The sequence below is a fragment of the Triplophysa dalaica genome, chromosome 10 (assembly GCF_015846415.1).
Source record: "Triplophysa dalaica isolate WHDGS20190420 chromosome 10, ASM1584641v1, whole genome shotgun sequence".
Lineage (NCBI taxonomy): Eukaryota > Metazoa > Chordata > Actinopteri > Cypriniformes > Nemacheilidae > Triplophysa > Triplophysa dalaica.
In genome coordinates, this window is record NC_079551.1 from 720,279 (window position 1) to 736,657 (window position 16,379).

A 16,379-nucleotide genomic window follows, 5' to 3' on the forward strand; every position below is an offset into this window, starting at 1 on the left:
TGAAACAAACAAGATGTGCTTTAACTGCAGAGTGTCAGCTTTAATTTGTGGGTATTTACATCTAAATCAGGTGAATGATGAAGGAATTACAACAGTTTGCATATGTGCCTCCCACTTGTCAACCTCCTCAAGAAAAAAAACATTAACTTTTTCAAAACAAATGTTTCTCATTGAATGGCCATACAAGCATCAAACCCACTGTGTATTAAAAAGTGGGAGGACCCAAAAATGTCTCGCAATTGTCTCTGATTTCGCAAATGTCATTATGGAGGCATAATCTCAAACATCATGTCTTCCTTTACTACTAAAGTGAACACCTTAATGCTGTAATCTGGCAAAGTAAGGGTGCACAAAGTATATAAAAGTTGCCAGTTTGTAAAATATTTTTCAACAGAACAAGCATTTCTTGACAACCTTTTGTTTTAAGGAAATTTAACTCAAGGTTCAGAGTTATCTGTTTCTAGAGTGTAAAATCAAGCAGTAATAGAACATTATGATGTTTTCACATGTTTTTTTTACATTTAGGGTGATCTACCTAGAGGATTGTAGCTTTGCAACAATTTAAAATACACTACCTTGAGGGTAAACCATGCAGCTTGTGAGGGACCGAGAGGCCAAGAACAAGGAACACAAGCTTTGCGCAAAAAAACGGGTCTTTATTTGAACCCGAGAAAAAAAGTACTCATAAATTCCTTACAACAAAAATAAAATAATCAAACAGAAAATGAGATCAGACAGCTAGACAAAAACCAACCAAAACTGAACTCCCTCAAATGAACAAAGCAACAGCTTTTAAAGGAAAGGAGGGGCCCATTACAAATTAGGAGGGGAACAATTTAACTTTACACATCACATATAAGCTTACATACATCAAAATCAAAATGAAACAAAGACATATTATAAATAAAGATAAGGAAAGCCAAATATAATCAAAATATCATTAATATCCAACTAACTAAATCAACTAATAAATACATTGACATTCCTTCCTCCCCCGGCCAATCCCAGCAAAAGTATGTCCGGACCCAATAATACGGAATCAATGAGGCTTAGGTTCGGTTCCCGCCCGGACTCTAATCCTCATTGCACCAAGATGCGGCTGCAGCGGACCATGTCTGAAGTTCATCACGGTAAACTTAACTCAAAAATAGAAACAAATATAAGTGACATATACACAGTAACTAATTTGTGTGCACTCCAAATCAGTAACTATGCATATAAATTTGTGTTGTAAATGTAATCAAACCCGACAATAAAGAATGAATGAATATGATACGTTTCCTGTGGTTACTGTGAGCTATCATAACGAAACAAATGAAAATGAATAAACGTTTAAATAAAGCTTACTCTTAAATGTATGTCCTTCATGTAAATGCATGTGTGTGTGTGTTATTGATACATCCACATTACCGCTCTTGTGAGGCCACGATTCGGGCCGTCACATTTCCCCCCACTTCAGGAATCTCGCCAGTAGAGCGGGATAGATAGTCAGCAGTAACGTTGACTTTACCAGAAACGTGTTGTATCTTGAATCTGAAGGGCTGCATGGCGAGATACCATCTTGTAATCCTTCCATTAGAATCCTTCATTTTCTCCAACCACTGCAATGCTTTGTGATCAGTCTCTAGAGTAAACTCACGGCCTAGTAGATAGTATCGTAGGGAATCCAACGCCCACTTTATGGCCAAACACTCTTTTTCCACCGTTGAATAACGTACTTCTCTCGGAAACAGTTTACGACTAATGTAGGCCACTGGCTGTCGACTCTCTGGTGGTCCTTGCAATAGAACGGCTCCTACTCCCCTCTCAGAGGCATCAGTCTGTACAACGAAAGGACGACTAAAATCAGGATTGTGTAGCACAGCACTAGTTGTCAAAGCTCCCTGGATGTCCCCGAAAGCTTTCAATCTCTCCTCAGTCCACTGCAATTGGTTCGGGCAACGTGCCCCCACCATGTCCGTTAACGGAGCAGCCCTGCTGGAAAAGTTAGGGACAAAGCGATGGTAAAATCCAGCAACCCCCAAAAATGATCGCAGGTCCTTACGTGTCTGGGGTAATGCACTCTTCTCTAAAGCTTGAACTTTCTTCACCTGCGGTCGCACAACACCCTGGCCAATGACGTAACCCAGGTATTCAGTCTCTTGTTTAGCTACAGCACACTTGGTGGGGTTGACAGTTAGGCCGGCATTCTGAAGACGCCGCACGACTTCTGTGAGATGTGACACATGTTCCTCCCAGGTGTTACTGTAAATGATAATATCGTCAAGGTATGCAGCAGCAAAAGGTAAGCCACGTAATACTTGGTCAATTAACCTCTGAAACGTCGCCACGGCCCCATGAAGGCCAAAAGGTAACACCTTAAAATGGAAAAGGCCCCTTGGGGTTCTGAATGCAGTCAAAGGCTGCGAGGATGGAGTCAGTGGAATTTGCCAATAGCCTTTAGAAAGGTCCATTGTTGTGAGATATTTGGATTGGCCCAAACGATCAATTAGGTCACTTATGCGAGGGGTAGGGTAGGAATCAAACTGTGATACTGAGTTGAGATATCGGAAATCTATACAGAACCTTATACTCCCATCTTTTTTTGGCACAAGGACTATGGGGTGACACCACTCACTATTCGAAGGCTCAATAATACCCAAGCGGAGCATAAGGTCTACTTCTTCCTGCAAGGTCACCTGCAATCTTCCAGGTATCCTATAGCTCTGGCGTTTCACGACAGCATCAGGTTTCAGTATTACACCATGCTCAATCAAGTTGGTAAACCCGGGATATTCAGAAAATACCTTCGAAGTGAAGAGAACTTGTACTTGAGACCGCTGAGAAGCTGTCAGATGATCTAGCCCGATGTCCCCAGGAACTGGCTGTGGCAGATACTGCTCATCAGATTCTTCCTCTCCAACACAGCGAATCATCAGTGACTTTGACTTCTCAGGACGAGGAACCCACTCTTTCAACAGGTTGACGTGCAAAACCCGACTAGATCGATCTTGACCCGGCATACTGATTTCATAAGTCGTAGGACCCAGGCGTTTCTTGATTTCGTAAGGACCCTGCCACTTTGCAAGTAGTTTACTCTCTCGACTGGGCAACATGACAAGTACCCGTGTACCGACCTCCAGATCCCTTTCTCGAGCCAGAGGGTCATACCAAGTCTTCTGCTTTTCCCTGGCTTCTGCCAAATGATTCTGAGCCAAACTGGTCATCTTCTGCAAACGTTCCCTCATCTGTGAAACATAGGAAACCACACCGGTGGGCTCTTTTTCAGGACTCCCTTCCCACAGCTCCCGGAGCAGAGCCAATGGGCCTCTGACATCACGGCCATACAACAGCTCGAAAGGAGAAAAACCTGTGGAAGCCTGAGGGACTTCCCGATAAGCGAATAGAAGATAGGGCAACCATTGATCCCAGTCTTGACCAGTCTCACTGACAAACTTCCTTAACATCTGCTTCAAAGTCTGGTTAAATCGCTCAGTCAACCCATCCGTTTGGGGATGATAAGGAGTAGTACGCAGACTCTTAATTCCTAAGAGCTGGTAAACCTGCTTCAACAAGGTAGACATGAAATTAGTGCCCTGATCGGTTAGAATTTCTGCAGGAAATCCGACCCTGGAAAATAACTGGACCAAAGAAGTAGCTACAGGTTTCGCCTTCACAGATCTTAATGGGAATACCTCTGGGTATCTGGTGGAGTAGTCCGTTATCACCAGCATGAAACGGTTCCCTGAGCGACTCCTCTCCACAGGTCCAACGACATCCATCCCAAGCCTCTCGAATGGAGTGCCAATAATAGGGAGTGGTTGTAGTGGTGCTTTTGACGGACGTCTGAGGGAAACCTTCTGACAAACAGGACAGCTTTTACAGAATTGGGCCACATCTACTTTCAAACCGGGCCAGAAAAACCACTTCTTGATTCTTGCAGCAGTCTTGTTTTTCCCCAGGTGGCCAGCCCAAGGAATCGAGTGACTCAGATGTAACACCATATCTCGAACACACTGTGGAACCACAAGTTGTTTCTGGACTCCAATCTCCCGATAGAGTATCCCCTTCATTACTACATATCTGGCCGTAGTGTCATCTAGAGGCTTCTCTCTTACCTCTGCAGTTCTAGCAAAGCACTCTGTGAGACTATCATCTTCCTGCTGCATCTGAATGATATTGGTGGGCATCTGGAAGTTCACAGGTAAGTCACATGCTAAATCTTCACTCTCCAAATGAGCGGCATATTTTACCTTTTCTTGTCTTTTTTCTCTTCTAGTCTTTCTCGTCTTCGACACCCCGGATTCAATATCTGCATTGAAGAAAGGTAAAGTACTTAGTGGGTGTTCAATCCCCTCCAACTGGTTCGCCTTTGCTCTGGTCACCACCACGTTACACTGTGAAGCCGGTTGCAACAACTCCAGCAGCACTGGTATATCTCGACCCAGAATCACAGGAAAAGACAAGTTATCAGCAACCCCCACTTTCATCAGGTAAGTCTGTTCCTCTATCTTGACATACACATTGGCGGTTGGTAACAATCTCTCATCTCCATGTACACAGAAAATAGGCAATTTGTTGACTGTACTGATCAAAGAGGGTGATATGAACTTTCTTCTTACCAGAGTCTGATCACTACCGGTGTCAATCAAAGCAGTCAATTTCTCACCATTTATCTCCACATTTGTAGTTCTCAAAGAGCTTGGGGATTTGATTACATTCCTCCTTGGCACAAAACATAGCTGTGTAAGCTGAGCTGAGATCTTCGGACAATTTGGTTTAGTGTGCCCTTCTTGTCCACACAGATAACATATGGGAGGTCGTTTAGGAGGAAAATTCAATTTGGATAAAGTAGGATTCCTCATATAGGGCTTACCAGACCCCTCCACCTTCCTTTGCTGAAAGTGAGGCATGTCGAGAGAGTGGCGGTCATTGACTGGTTTCCAAGCCCACGGCTTACTCTTTCCTCTGGCTGCAACAAACACATCCGCCAAAGACGCGGCTTCCGCTGCGGTTCTAGGGTCTCTCTCTCGAATCCACACCTGGAGTTCAGGGGACAACATTCTAAGATATTGCTCCAAAATGATGATTTCACTCACCTCTCCCACTTGTTTACTCTTAGGCTGGATCCACTTTCCAAAGAGTTCTTTGAGCCGGTTATAAAGCTCTATGGGACTCTCCGATGGATCTACTGATAAGGAACGGAACTTTTGTCGATAAGTTTCAGCATTGACATCATATTTCCTTAATATAGCGTCTTTCACTTTATCATAGTCAGTAGACTCGTTCACATCCATATGGACATAAGCTGCTCTTGCTTTACCAGTCAGCAAAGGGATTAAATGCCAAACCCAGTCAGTTTTAGTCCACCTACAAGCAACTGCAATCCTTTCAAAAGTAACAAGGAAGTGTTCTACTTCATCAGTATCACTCAGTTTCTCCAATCGAGGTATCTGAGATAATGGTGGGCCTATATTGTTCCCAGCCTGATTAAAACTCTGCTGATGAACTGAAACCCTTAAGTTTCCATCAGAATCTATATGATCCACATCAGGCCTTTCCAGAGACTCCCGGTCAACATCAGGTAAGTGAAGGTTGGAAGAGGTGCGCGCTTGGACCTCTATTTGTAAAAGCCCAAACTGGTGCTGGAGAGCCTTAAACCGTCGCTCCTGATCCATCTGCTCCTGCTGTCTGGCAGTCTCCCGGCCCTCTGTCCGGACCATATGGGCTCGAAGCAGATTTGCCAACCCAGTCACCGAAACGTCTCGGTCTCCCATTGCCTCGCCTCCTTCAGCTCCTTCTACCATGTCCTGGTCCTCCTCACCTCTCTCACTTCGTGCTGCAAGGGAGGAGCTTTAGGCCCACCTTTCTTTAAGGTACGACTCATATCCACAAGGGAAAAAAAACAGCCTTGAGGTCCAAAAAAAAACAAAACACAGCTTTGTGTCCTTGTCTGCCTGCAAGATCCCACCGCTGCCACCATATGTGAGGGACCGAGAGGCCAAGAACAAGGAACACAAGCTTTGCGCAAAAAAACGGGTCTTTATTTGAACCCGAGAAAAAAAGTACTCATAAATTCCTTACAACAAAAATAAAATAATCAAACAGAAAATGAGATCAGACAGCTAGACAAAAACCAACCAAACAAACCAAAACTGAACTCCCTCAAATGAACAAAGCAACAGCTTTTAAAGGAAAGGAGGGGCCCATTACAAATTAGGAGGGGAACAATTTAACTTTACACATCACATATAAGCTTACATACATCAAAATCAAAATGAAACAAAGACATATTATAAATAAAGATAAGGAAAGCCAAATATAATCAAAATATCATTAATATCCAACTAACTAAATCAACTAATAAATACATTGACATTCCTTCCTCCCCCGGCCAATCCCAGCAAAAGTATGTCCGGACCCAATAATACGGAATCAATGAGGCTTAGGTTCGGTTCCCGCCCGGACTCTAATCCTCATTGCACCAAGATGCGGCTGCAGCGGACCATGTCTGAAGTTCATCACGGTAAACTTAACTCAAAAATAGAAACAAATATAAGTGACATATACACAGTAACTAATTTGTGTGCACTCCAAATCAGTAACTATGCATATAAATTTGTGTTGTAAATGTAATCAAACCCGACAATAAAGAATGAATGAATATGATACGTTTCCTGTGGTTACTGTGAGCTATCATAACGAAACAAATGAAAATGAATAAACGTTTAAATAAAGCTTACTCTTAAATGTATGTCCTTCATGTAAATGCATGTGTGTGTGTGTTATTGATACATCCACATTACCGCTCTTGTGAGGCCACGATTCGGGCCGTCACACAGCTATTTGTGGCTGCATTTAAGTAACCATCCAATAATTAGACGATATCCATTAAAAATGTGATTTTAAAAGTCTGAGTTACTAAATCACTGATGATAATAATGGGCACAATGTTGAATGAAAACATTGCTTATTTATTTTCTTTAACATGTAAGTATTCAAGTAAAAACAATTCAAAGTCATTTGAGAAAATACTAATTGAACTAGTGTAAGAACATAGAACTCTGAGTAAACATTCAGTTGTACACCTCTGCTGTAATGTAAATTGTGCAGCAGACAAGCAAGATGAAATAATAATAATAATGAACAAATAGCATCTGTAAATAAAGTACTCTGATCTGTAACATATTGCACACAACCATTTGTCCTTACGGCCTTATTGCCTTACCACCTATGGCCTTATTGAACAAATACCTAACTTCAAGTACTAGCCAGTACAAAGATTGCACAAAAATAAAAAGGAAAATCTGCCCAAAAGGTGCACTTCCAAATCAGATTATCTTAAATAATATAATATACTTTTGTTAACAAATAACATCAAAGCAAACAAGGACCACAATTTACAGACAAATAAAATATAGTCACTATTATACACACTGGCATGGACAGATTCTGAAACTTTATAGAACATTATAGGCAAACTGTTCACATGTAGATTTACTTCAAATTATGAGTCAAGACAAAAACCGTCATGATAATACAGAATGTATTCAGTTCTTGTCTTTTAAATGAAAGAGCTTGCTGTGCAGTATTCAGTCGCCGCTTCTGTTTCTCCAGAAGTCGGCTTCACGCATAAGCTACACAAACACAAGAGCACGAGGCAACATGACGTCATCGTGGAGTGGGCGGTCAGGTAAACAGTTAAGAAACTCCCCTTCCGCGCTCACGATAGCGTTCACGTGCGCCAGGCACGATCTCGAGTGAATAATTACGAAACAACACTCTCTAGTTACAGATTTCGATAGGTCACAGATTTTGATAGGTCACAGATTTCGATAGGTCACAGATTTCGATAGGTCACAGATTTTGATAGGTCACAGATTTCGATAGGTCACAGATTTCGATAGGTCACAGATTTCGATAGGTCACAGATTTCGACACAGCACCGGTGTAGAACTTGCGGGCGGCCATGCGCTAACCATGCCTGTGAGAGAGATGACGACGTGTATGCGCAGAACAGAAATCACGTGACGCCCTGCTGCAGCCTCTGAATGTGTGGAGTTTTAATGCATGTTTTTTCGGAGTAATTTAAATACTCGATAATGAGAATTTTCACATCGTTAACACATCAATAACGATAGTATCGCAGACGATATATATCGCCCACCCCTACTTGAAACACCCTTCAGTGTAGCTATGCAGCGCACAGGAAGGTGAGCATGGAGCGTTTCTTTCAGGCGTTGTTCCTCAACCAAAACTTTTGGTCGTCCTGTGGTGCCAGCAACTTCCACTCTGACATATAGGGCTGGACAATACACGTGTGCCCTCACAAGGTCAAAGAGCTCTTGCACAGCCAGGGTGATAAAAAGGGGGTGCTTGTATGTGATTAGATAGGGCCTCCAGTATATACAGCTCCTGACGACAAAGAAACTCCAAGTAATCCAAATCCAGTGACGTTGCGCTGATAATTGCCTGCTGTAATTTATGCAAACGATTTTCCAAAAGGTGATGTTTCACCTGTTGACAGAACAAAAAAAGGTATCAAAATCAATTTCCATGTTGTAACACACACATCACAGTTCAAAAGTGGAAAGAGGTTTAAAAGCATGCAAATGTTCAACTTGTGTTTATTATATAATTCTCTAGTCCATTGTTTAGCATCTACTAGATATGGTGTGACATGATCTCTATACACCCATGCATTCAATACACACTGTGTGCTTTTAGTAACATACAGTCCTTTCATAAACATTAACAAAGGCTGTGTATAAGAAATCCAGGCTAAACATCAATCTAATATCAGATTAGCAGCATGAAATGTTATTTATAGCATTAATTCTACTATGATTTCTGACATCTCACTTCTTACGCAGTCAACATTAAATATATCATGGATATAATCACAAAATGTAACGAATAGTCTATGTAGAAAACAGTAAACCACAAAAAATAAGTTATCTGGATATACACATGCAGGGTCAGTCAGTAAAGGACTGATTTTCCAGTGGAATGAAGGCTTATAGTAATTCAAGTTCATTAAAGTTGCATTGATACATGTTCTTTGACTTTATTATTTGTATTGTGTTGTAACCTTAACAGTTTATTAAAGAAATAACATACTTGAGGCCAGAGAGACTAACTTAACCGTTAACAGTTTGAGGGTTAAAGGTTAACGTAGTCAGCTAAATTAGCTTTAGCATATCTTAAGGCCCTGTGCAAACCTTTGCAAGGAGATTTTATCCTAACTTAACTTTTCTATTAACTATATTAAGCAGTTTATTGCATGGATTAAACATGATAAAAGATTATTGATTTAAAATAATGAATTACCTGCTCCGACATGATGGTCCCACTAAACATGTCCTGTTGTGTCTTTTCTTCCTATAATGTCAACCAATCACAGATGCGGAGTCATCAGTCAACTGTCCAGCCTCCAAAGTCTCCAAAGTCTGAGAGATTCGCGAGAGCACTCATCCCAATCATTCCAATCCCTCGGGAGTATTCTTTTCAGCTCGCGGAGCAGCTTTTTCATGCTTGTGTATCATTATGAGCGATTGCATCGCACGTGACTTTTGGGTCAAAATAAACGCCATACTTGTGGTACCATCACAAAAAGACAGAAAATCACTTTCATCTTCTATGGAACTGTTCCACGATGGTGAGATGATCTGTCTTCTTCTTCTTTAGCATCTTTAAGACTGGACTAAAAGACTCTCTTGTGTCAACACCTGACACGATAACACAGACTCCTCTTCTACTTTAGCAGTGGTGCCCTTGTTGTTGCACTGACTGCTTCTCTTGTTCTGACTCATATGTAAGTCACTTTGGATAAAATCATCTGATAAATCACTAAAAGCAAATATTACTAGCGAGACAGACGGGCAATAAGAGCGTTTGATTTTGGGAAGCTCTGATGTTCTCTACTAAAGTGACTTTCGCTCATGCGTCTGTTAAAGGGGCGGCTACATGTGTACTAACACATGCTGGTCAAAACATCTTCACACTGATCCTGCTTCAATCCTGTGAAGAACAAGAACAAGAGAGAGATTAGATGTCTATATGATTCATAAACACAAACCTCATTTAATTAAATGTGTGTTGAGAGTTTGTGAATAATGTTTACCAGTGTTGTTGTTTTTCATTCAGACACTTTGAGGATTCTTCATCTTTAGATGTGCTGCTGAACTGATGTTTATTATTTCATCAGTCAGATGATTTTGACTTTCTGATGAGTTCCCTGAAACTGCAGATCATAAAGTGAACATGTTATATTATGATGTCTTCTAGCAGTGGTTTAATTGTGAAAGATGTTTTCTTTGATATATACTGTAAGATGAAGGTGAAACTGACCCTTTCTTTTCTTCATGATGATGCTGATGATGATGATGATGATGATCACACACAACACAGACACAACTACAGCTGTTATTACAATGAGCCACTGGTCAGGAGACTCTACAAGGATGAAGAGAAGAAACAACTCAATTAATTATACCTGCAATGTGTTGTAAAGGTATTTTAACATGAATATGATTTGACACACAGGATTCTCATAGACTCATTATATAACTGATTTATGAGGTAAGTATCTGTGTAATAAGTAGGATACACTATAGACAAACATTCACATCTGATCACACTGTCTGAGTTTATTCTGACATCACAATAGCTTCCTGTACATGATCTCTTACATGTGAAGTAATAACATCTATAATCTACATCAGACTGTATTACAGGACATATATCATCTTAAATAACACTAATAATCACACGTGACTCACCTGAAGACTTGTTATTGAGTTCAGTGTTGTGTAGATCTTGAGTGGGTTTTGTGATGTGATTCAGGGGAAGGAAATTACCTGGAAAATGAGATAGAAAATGATTTCAATTTTAATTTCAATTCAATAGCATTTTTTTGTTTTTCTGAGCAAAAAATAAATATGTTTCCACTCTCCAAAAACCTTGTCGAAACCATAAAGTAGACATTTGACCTACATTACATTTGCTTTCTATGGACGTGAAATCTCTTTTGACCCTTATACATATAGTTTGCGGACTCTACGAGACCATTGGTTTCAATTGTCCATTTATAAGTACACACAAGAAAGTTGATTCAATCTGAACTACTCACCATTGACAGTGAGATTGAAGATCTTGTTTGAGATTTCATTATTTCTGTTGATCATAAGTGTATAAAGTCCAGACTCTGTGGTTTTGACATCACTGATGGTGAGATCTCCAGTCTGATTATTCACCTCCAGTCTGTCTCTGAATCTCTCATCATCTGATAACTTGATGCTTTTGGCCTTCCAGTTGATTATTGCCACAACTGTGTTTTTAGGCCTATAATTCCACAGGATCACATCATCCGTCTGTAGTTGAGTATCAGTGTGTAGAGTAACATTCTGTCCCTCCATCACTGACACTGACTTCACTTCATCACCAAACACACCTGAACAACACAAATAGTTTCTATATTATTACACCATATATAAGGAATAAGATATGAGAGAGTTGTCCTGTAGATCAGTGGTCAGACCAGACGCTAGTAACAAAGGTCATGGGTTTGATCCCAGTCATTCCACAAACTCTGATACCAATGTGTAGTGTTATGGAAAGAAAGTCACTTTGGATAAAAGCATCTGCCAAATGCATAAATGTAAATGTAATGTGAATTTAAAAGCACTTCTTTAACATCACAGGAACATTTTGGCTAGAAAGCAGAACTTGGACATAAAATGTGTAACATTGGAAAACATGCTTTCAAAGAAAAGTAGGTTTAAAATTGAATAACAAACATGAATATATATTGTGTGAACAGAGAGGCGTCTATATAAAGAATGTAAACTCTGTTATAATTGTGCCCTCAAGATGGCGCTGTGTGTTGACATTTAAATCTTGAAACTGAATGCCAAGTGAACTCCACCCAGACCTCAGTGTGATGCAGAAAAACAACTCTGCTGCCAAATAATGATTTATCATAGCAGTGTACATGAGGAGATAACATTGTACTTTATGAGAAGTCTTTATAGAAAATCATTTACAGAGATGTATAGTAACGAAGTAGATCTACTTCACTACTGTACTTAAGTACTAAAAGGCTGTATCTGTACTTTATTAGAGTATTCTTTTTTTCTCCTACTTCCACTTTTACTTCAGTAGATATTTTCGATGAGTTTAATACTTTTACTCCGATATTTTTTATGTGCTGCATCGTTGCTCGTTATGTAACGGGGTTAAAAAGAACATTTGATTTAAAGAGTATCTTGTGAATTTCATAGAATAAGGCATTTGGTTATATTTATTGGTGTTAGAAGTCTTCCCTCTTGTGGCTATTAAAGGTACTGTAGATATTTTATTTTGTCGCTCTTCTCTTGCCGTACGGCAGCAGACTTAAGTGGCGATGCTGTAGGTATGTATAGTTTTTCATGCTCTGACGAATTAACTAATTAATTGTGAAAATTATAATTTTCGAGCGAATCTTTTCGACGCCTTATATTTCATACATATATGTGAATATATAGACAATGCATTTAGCACTTTAACACGATTGTTGAGAGTATTAGAAGATGCATTGAATTTCCATGTGCGTCACATGTGCGAGCACGGATTCATTTCTCGTGATGCTTGCGTCTGTTCTAACTATCTGACGATTATGTGTATTATGAGTCGAGTGAATGTGTAATTTCTATCTTTCTAGTCCATATCAATGTCTGCAGTATTTCATCAGCCAATATGTAAATTCTTTCTTCTTATTGTTTACAAAAAAAGATTAATTGAAGCTGAACCCCATTTGTGAGTGTGTCCTTCCACATCCGTCACAGTTACAAATATAAAAATGTTACGAATCATTCCATTCCAAACCCACATTACCACTGCCAGCGGTGTTCACTTAACGTTAACTAGCTGGCTATCATAACGGCTGTCACGCAGCACGTTGACTTTCTCTGAGTCTTATTTAATGACATAGCATAGCAGCTACTGTTTCCAAAAATAAATCGTAGAGCATGTCTCCTTTGGTGCTGCTTAATCACACGCCCGTTTTTATTGCGAAGTAGTGTTTTATAGGTTAATAGTATAAATTTACACTATGCTATACATAACTAATTCAGGAGTTTTCGTGCATTGAAATGTTTTTTTGGCGGACGCCAAAGCCTTATTTGTTCGGTGAGTGATGTATAATAGAATGACTGTTATGCGAGAGCGGAGATCGAGAAAAAGAGCGCGCATCCCGGTACCGCGCGCATTCACCGTCTTAAAACAACACGAGCGCTATCTTGCGCTCTAATTCTTAACATAGTTAATGTGCAATTTGAAGGATAATACAAACAATGAACAGCTGTATTTTTTAAAGGGGGAAAGGACATACTTAATCTGTTTTTGTTTACAAAAAGTTACAGCCAAAGGAATTGTGATTGTCCTTTAGGTTAATCATTTGAAACAATAAAAACAATGTGATGTTCAAACTTTTGACTACTTTCTTTAATAACTACATAACTCAATACTTGTACTTTCACTTTCAGTACTTGAGTAGTACATTTTAAAATAAACTACTTGCAATACTTAAGTACAAAAATTGTTGAATACTTTAGTACTTCTACTTAAGTGTGGTGCTTAAAGAGGACTTCAACTTCTACTCAAGTTACTTTTTGATAGAGCACTTGTACTTCTACTCAAGTCTGGGTCTCTAGTACTTTATACATCTCTGATCATTTAACCACACACACACATAGCTGTTGTATTCAGGAACACAATATTTAGTTTCAAAAACATGCTTGTAATAAATCACCAGTTATACAGAGATGTATTTGATCAACTTAGCCGTAAATTGTTTAGAACTATAGAGTCCTCACAATGGCTCTGCATGACTGTGCGAGACCAGACTCATCGTGGTTTTCAAATACCACAAAACCCTCCATGCACCATCAAAGAGTGAAACCAGACGAGCATGCGTTACGTGTTATACAAAAGATTGTGCCACTTTTAATCTTTTTCTATAAGAGTTTGAAGAAACTATAAAAACAGTTTTTGACGTCTTTCAAATGAGATGTAAAGCAAGACATATATCCACAAAACACGCAAATATATTTAAAATCAAACGATTCGATTAAAATCTGCACACACAAAAGACCTTAATCTACAACAAGTCTTTAAATACGATTAAAACGGATCGATGTCGACAGACTAAAAGCAATGAAGTGTTAAAATATTCACTGACCTTTTGCAATGAAGTACGGCAGGTAAGCGAGAAAGATGAACCACAAGTCCATGTTGCAGAATAAATGTAAAAGAAGTCGTGTAAAAAGTTAAAATAGAAGTTAAAAATGGTTCTGTTGTATTAAGGTTGTGCTGTAGATTATGATCTCATCAGTGAGTAGAGTGCACTGTCTTTCAAACCCACGACTTCGTGGGTTAGTGACGTAATGCTTCAACCACTGAACTACAAGAACATCACCTACAGCACAACCTCGACTAGCTGATGTGTTCTTCACACTTCTCTAGACATATATAGGCTACGCTAGCAAACAGAAACTTAACCGCCTTTGTGTGGGTGTGGCTCCCTCCAGAATCTCCTTGATAATAATCTATAATAATCTATAAACTGATCTGTAGTTGTTCTTATTAACATCATGCATCTGAGACATAAATTTGTGCTTTAACATGTGTAACATTTCCATTTTAATCCTATTCTTACACTTAAGAAAAAGAGTGATTCATGAAGATTCAAAAGACCATGTCTGTGCTCCTAAATGACTTGTTTTTTTTTTCATGTTTTTATTGTGTTAGTTAACTTTATTTTATGAATTATTATGGCTTAAATCAAAACAAACCCACTGTAGTGTGATATGCATTGGGATGCACAATGAACATGAGTTTTCACATTTTGGACCCAAATTCTTCATGTATAAATTCATTAAAAATAATAGTGAAATAGACAAAATGTCTGAATGAAGTAATGTCTTGGTGTAATAATGGTGTAATGCTGATGTGACTTCACACTTGCAGGCTCCCTATTGGCTGATTCAGAGGTCAACAGTGGCTCTGCCATTATAGATGCATATTATGTTCAATTAAAATATAAATTAAATAGAAAAAAGGTCAAGGGTGGCAATTTTGTGTTTAAATCATTGTACTCCTTGATATACAACACAACACTATACAACACAAGTGAGTCAGAATTCAAGAATCAGTCTTAAACTTGCTTCTAGCTTATTTTAAAAAGTCTCCTGCGTCTTACTAAGAAATGTTTTGATGTTAGGTCAAAGTTACGACTATTGTTAAAAGCATTTCTGATACGTTGTTAACAACTCAGAGCGGTTATAAAACTCATAAAGAGTGATGATACACTAGAGGGAGTGTCTCTGTCACCAGAGATGATCTTCTGCATTATTCATGTCCTCATGGTTGTCCCAAACAAAGTCACTCACAAAGTGAAGGTACAGATACTGAAATATAGTTGTACGAAAAATATTTTTTTTATTAAAATACAGTAAAACAACCGGAACCGATCAATAGTTTGAAGGAACAGCAACTGATGTTGTGGGCAGTTTACAACATTTTTTACTTCCTCATTCAAGATAATTTTGTTATCACAGACATCTGTGTGCCAATAACAGCTTCAATAGTTCCTTTATCTTTGTCCTCCTCACAGTTACTCCTGAAGAACTGGCACATTCTATCTCAACAAACATGTTCTTTCAACACAGTGTTTTTCTCAGATCCCAGCAGTCATGAAGGACATAAGTCATCCTTATTAAAACCTAAAATGGGAAACTTTGTGATCTTGCAGACTTCACAGATACAATAAGAAGGTGCAATAATGATGATGGCAAATACATTAAACATTAACTACTACCATAATCCTTAATCATTAACTACTACCATAATCATTTAACATTAACTACTTCAGACCATGTTTAACAGTGACGCAGCAGTCCTACATTGATTATGAACTGTTAAAGACTCTATGTGGGCACACAACATACACTGTGTCACCATAAGACTGTTCAGACCACTGTGTCTGTTTTAAACTAGATAAGCATGCTTTACACAAACCATACTGATGAATGTTTGACATGCTATGGTATAAGAATTTGATGTATTTAAAGCAGCACTTTGTTTGTTCATTACAGGAATACAGATAACATTCTTAAAATGACATGTTGAAATTGCCCGTCCTATCTGTACTTAACAACCAGTATGACCAGTGAAAGAAATAACAGACGGGTGGAGTTTATGACTGTCAAGAAATGTCAGGATGATGTCGCATGACAGAGAAGTCTAAAAACAAACAACACTAAAGTGATGAGAAACACTAAATGTGCTGAAACAGTGGGGAAGTGTTGTGTTGAATGCTGTGACCTGACACATGTCATCAGGGCCTGTACCATGATGGTAGT

The 16,379-nt window shown here is 39.1% G+C and overlaps 1 protein-coding gene across 1 annotated transcript; it reads right to left on the reverse strand.

The window, feature by feature from the left end:
• Positions 1-7,012: 7,012 nt before the first annotated feature.
• On the reverse strand, positions 7,013-14,513 carry LOC130429522 (uncharacterized). The gene is made up of 7 exons (XM_056758136.1): positions 14,198-14,513; positions 11,111-11,431; positions 10,761-10,838; positions 10,330-10,434; positions 10,103-10,222; positions 9,310-9,999; positions 7,013-8,496 (listed from the first exon to the last, which is right to left on the reverse strand). The coding sequence occupies exons 1-5, from the start codon at positions 14,247-14,249 to the stop codon at positions 10,122-10,124; spliced, it is 657 nt and encodes a 218-aa protein (XP_056614114.1). The 5' UTR covers positions 14,250-14,513; the 3' UTR covers positions 7,013-8,496; positions 9,310-9,999; positions 10,103-10,121.
• Between the last annotated feature and the right edge of the window lie 1,866 nt (positions 14,514-16,379).

Bases quoted from the DNA above. Each gene is read 5' to 3' on its own strand.
- LOC130429522 (XM_056758136.1), bottom strand. From the start codon at position 14,249: ATGGACTTGTGGTTCATCTTTCTCGCTTACCTGCCGTACTTCATTGCA. The intron at 11,432-14,197 runs GTCAGTGAATAT...TGTGTTGTTCAG, and splicing joins GCCGTACTTCATTGCAAAAG to GTGTGTTTGGTGATGAAGTG. The intron at 10,223-10,329 runs GTCAGTTTCACC...TATGATCTGCAG, and splicing joins CATCATGAAGAAAAGAAAGG to TTTCAGGGAACTCATCAGAA.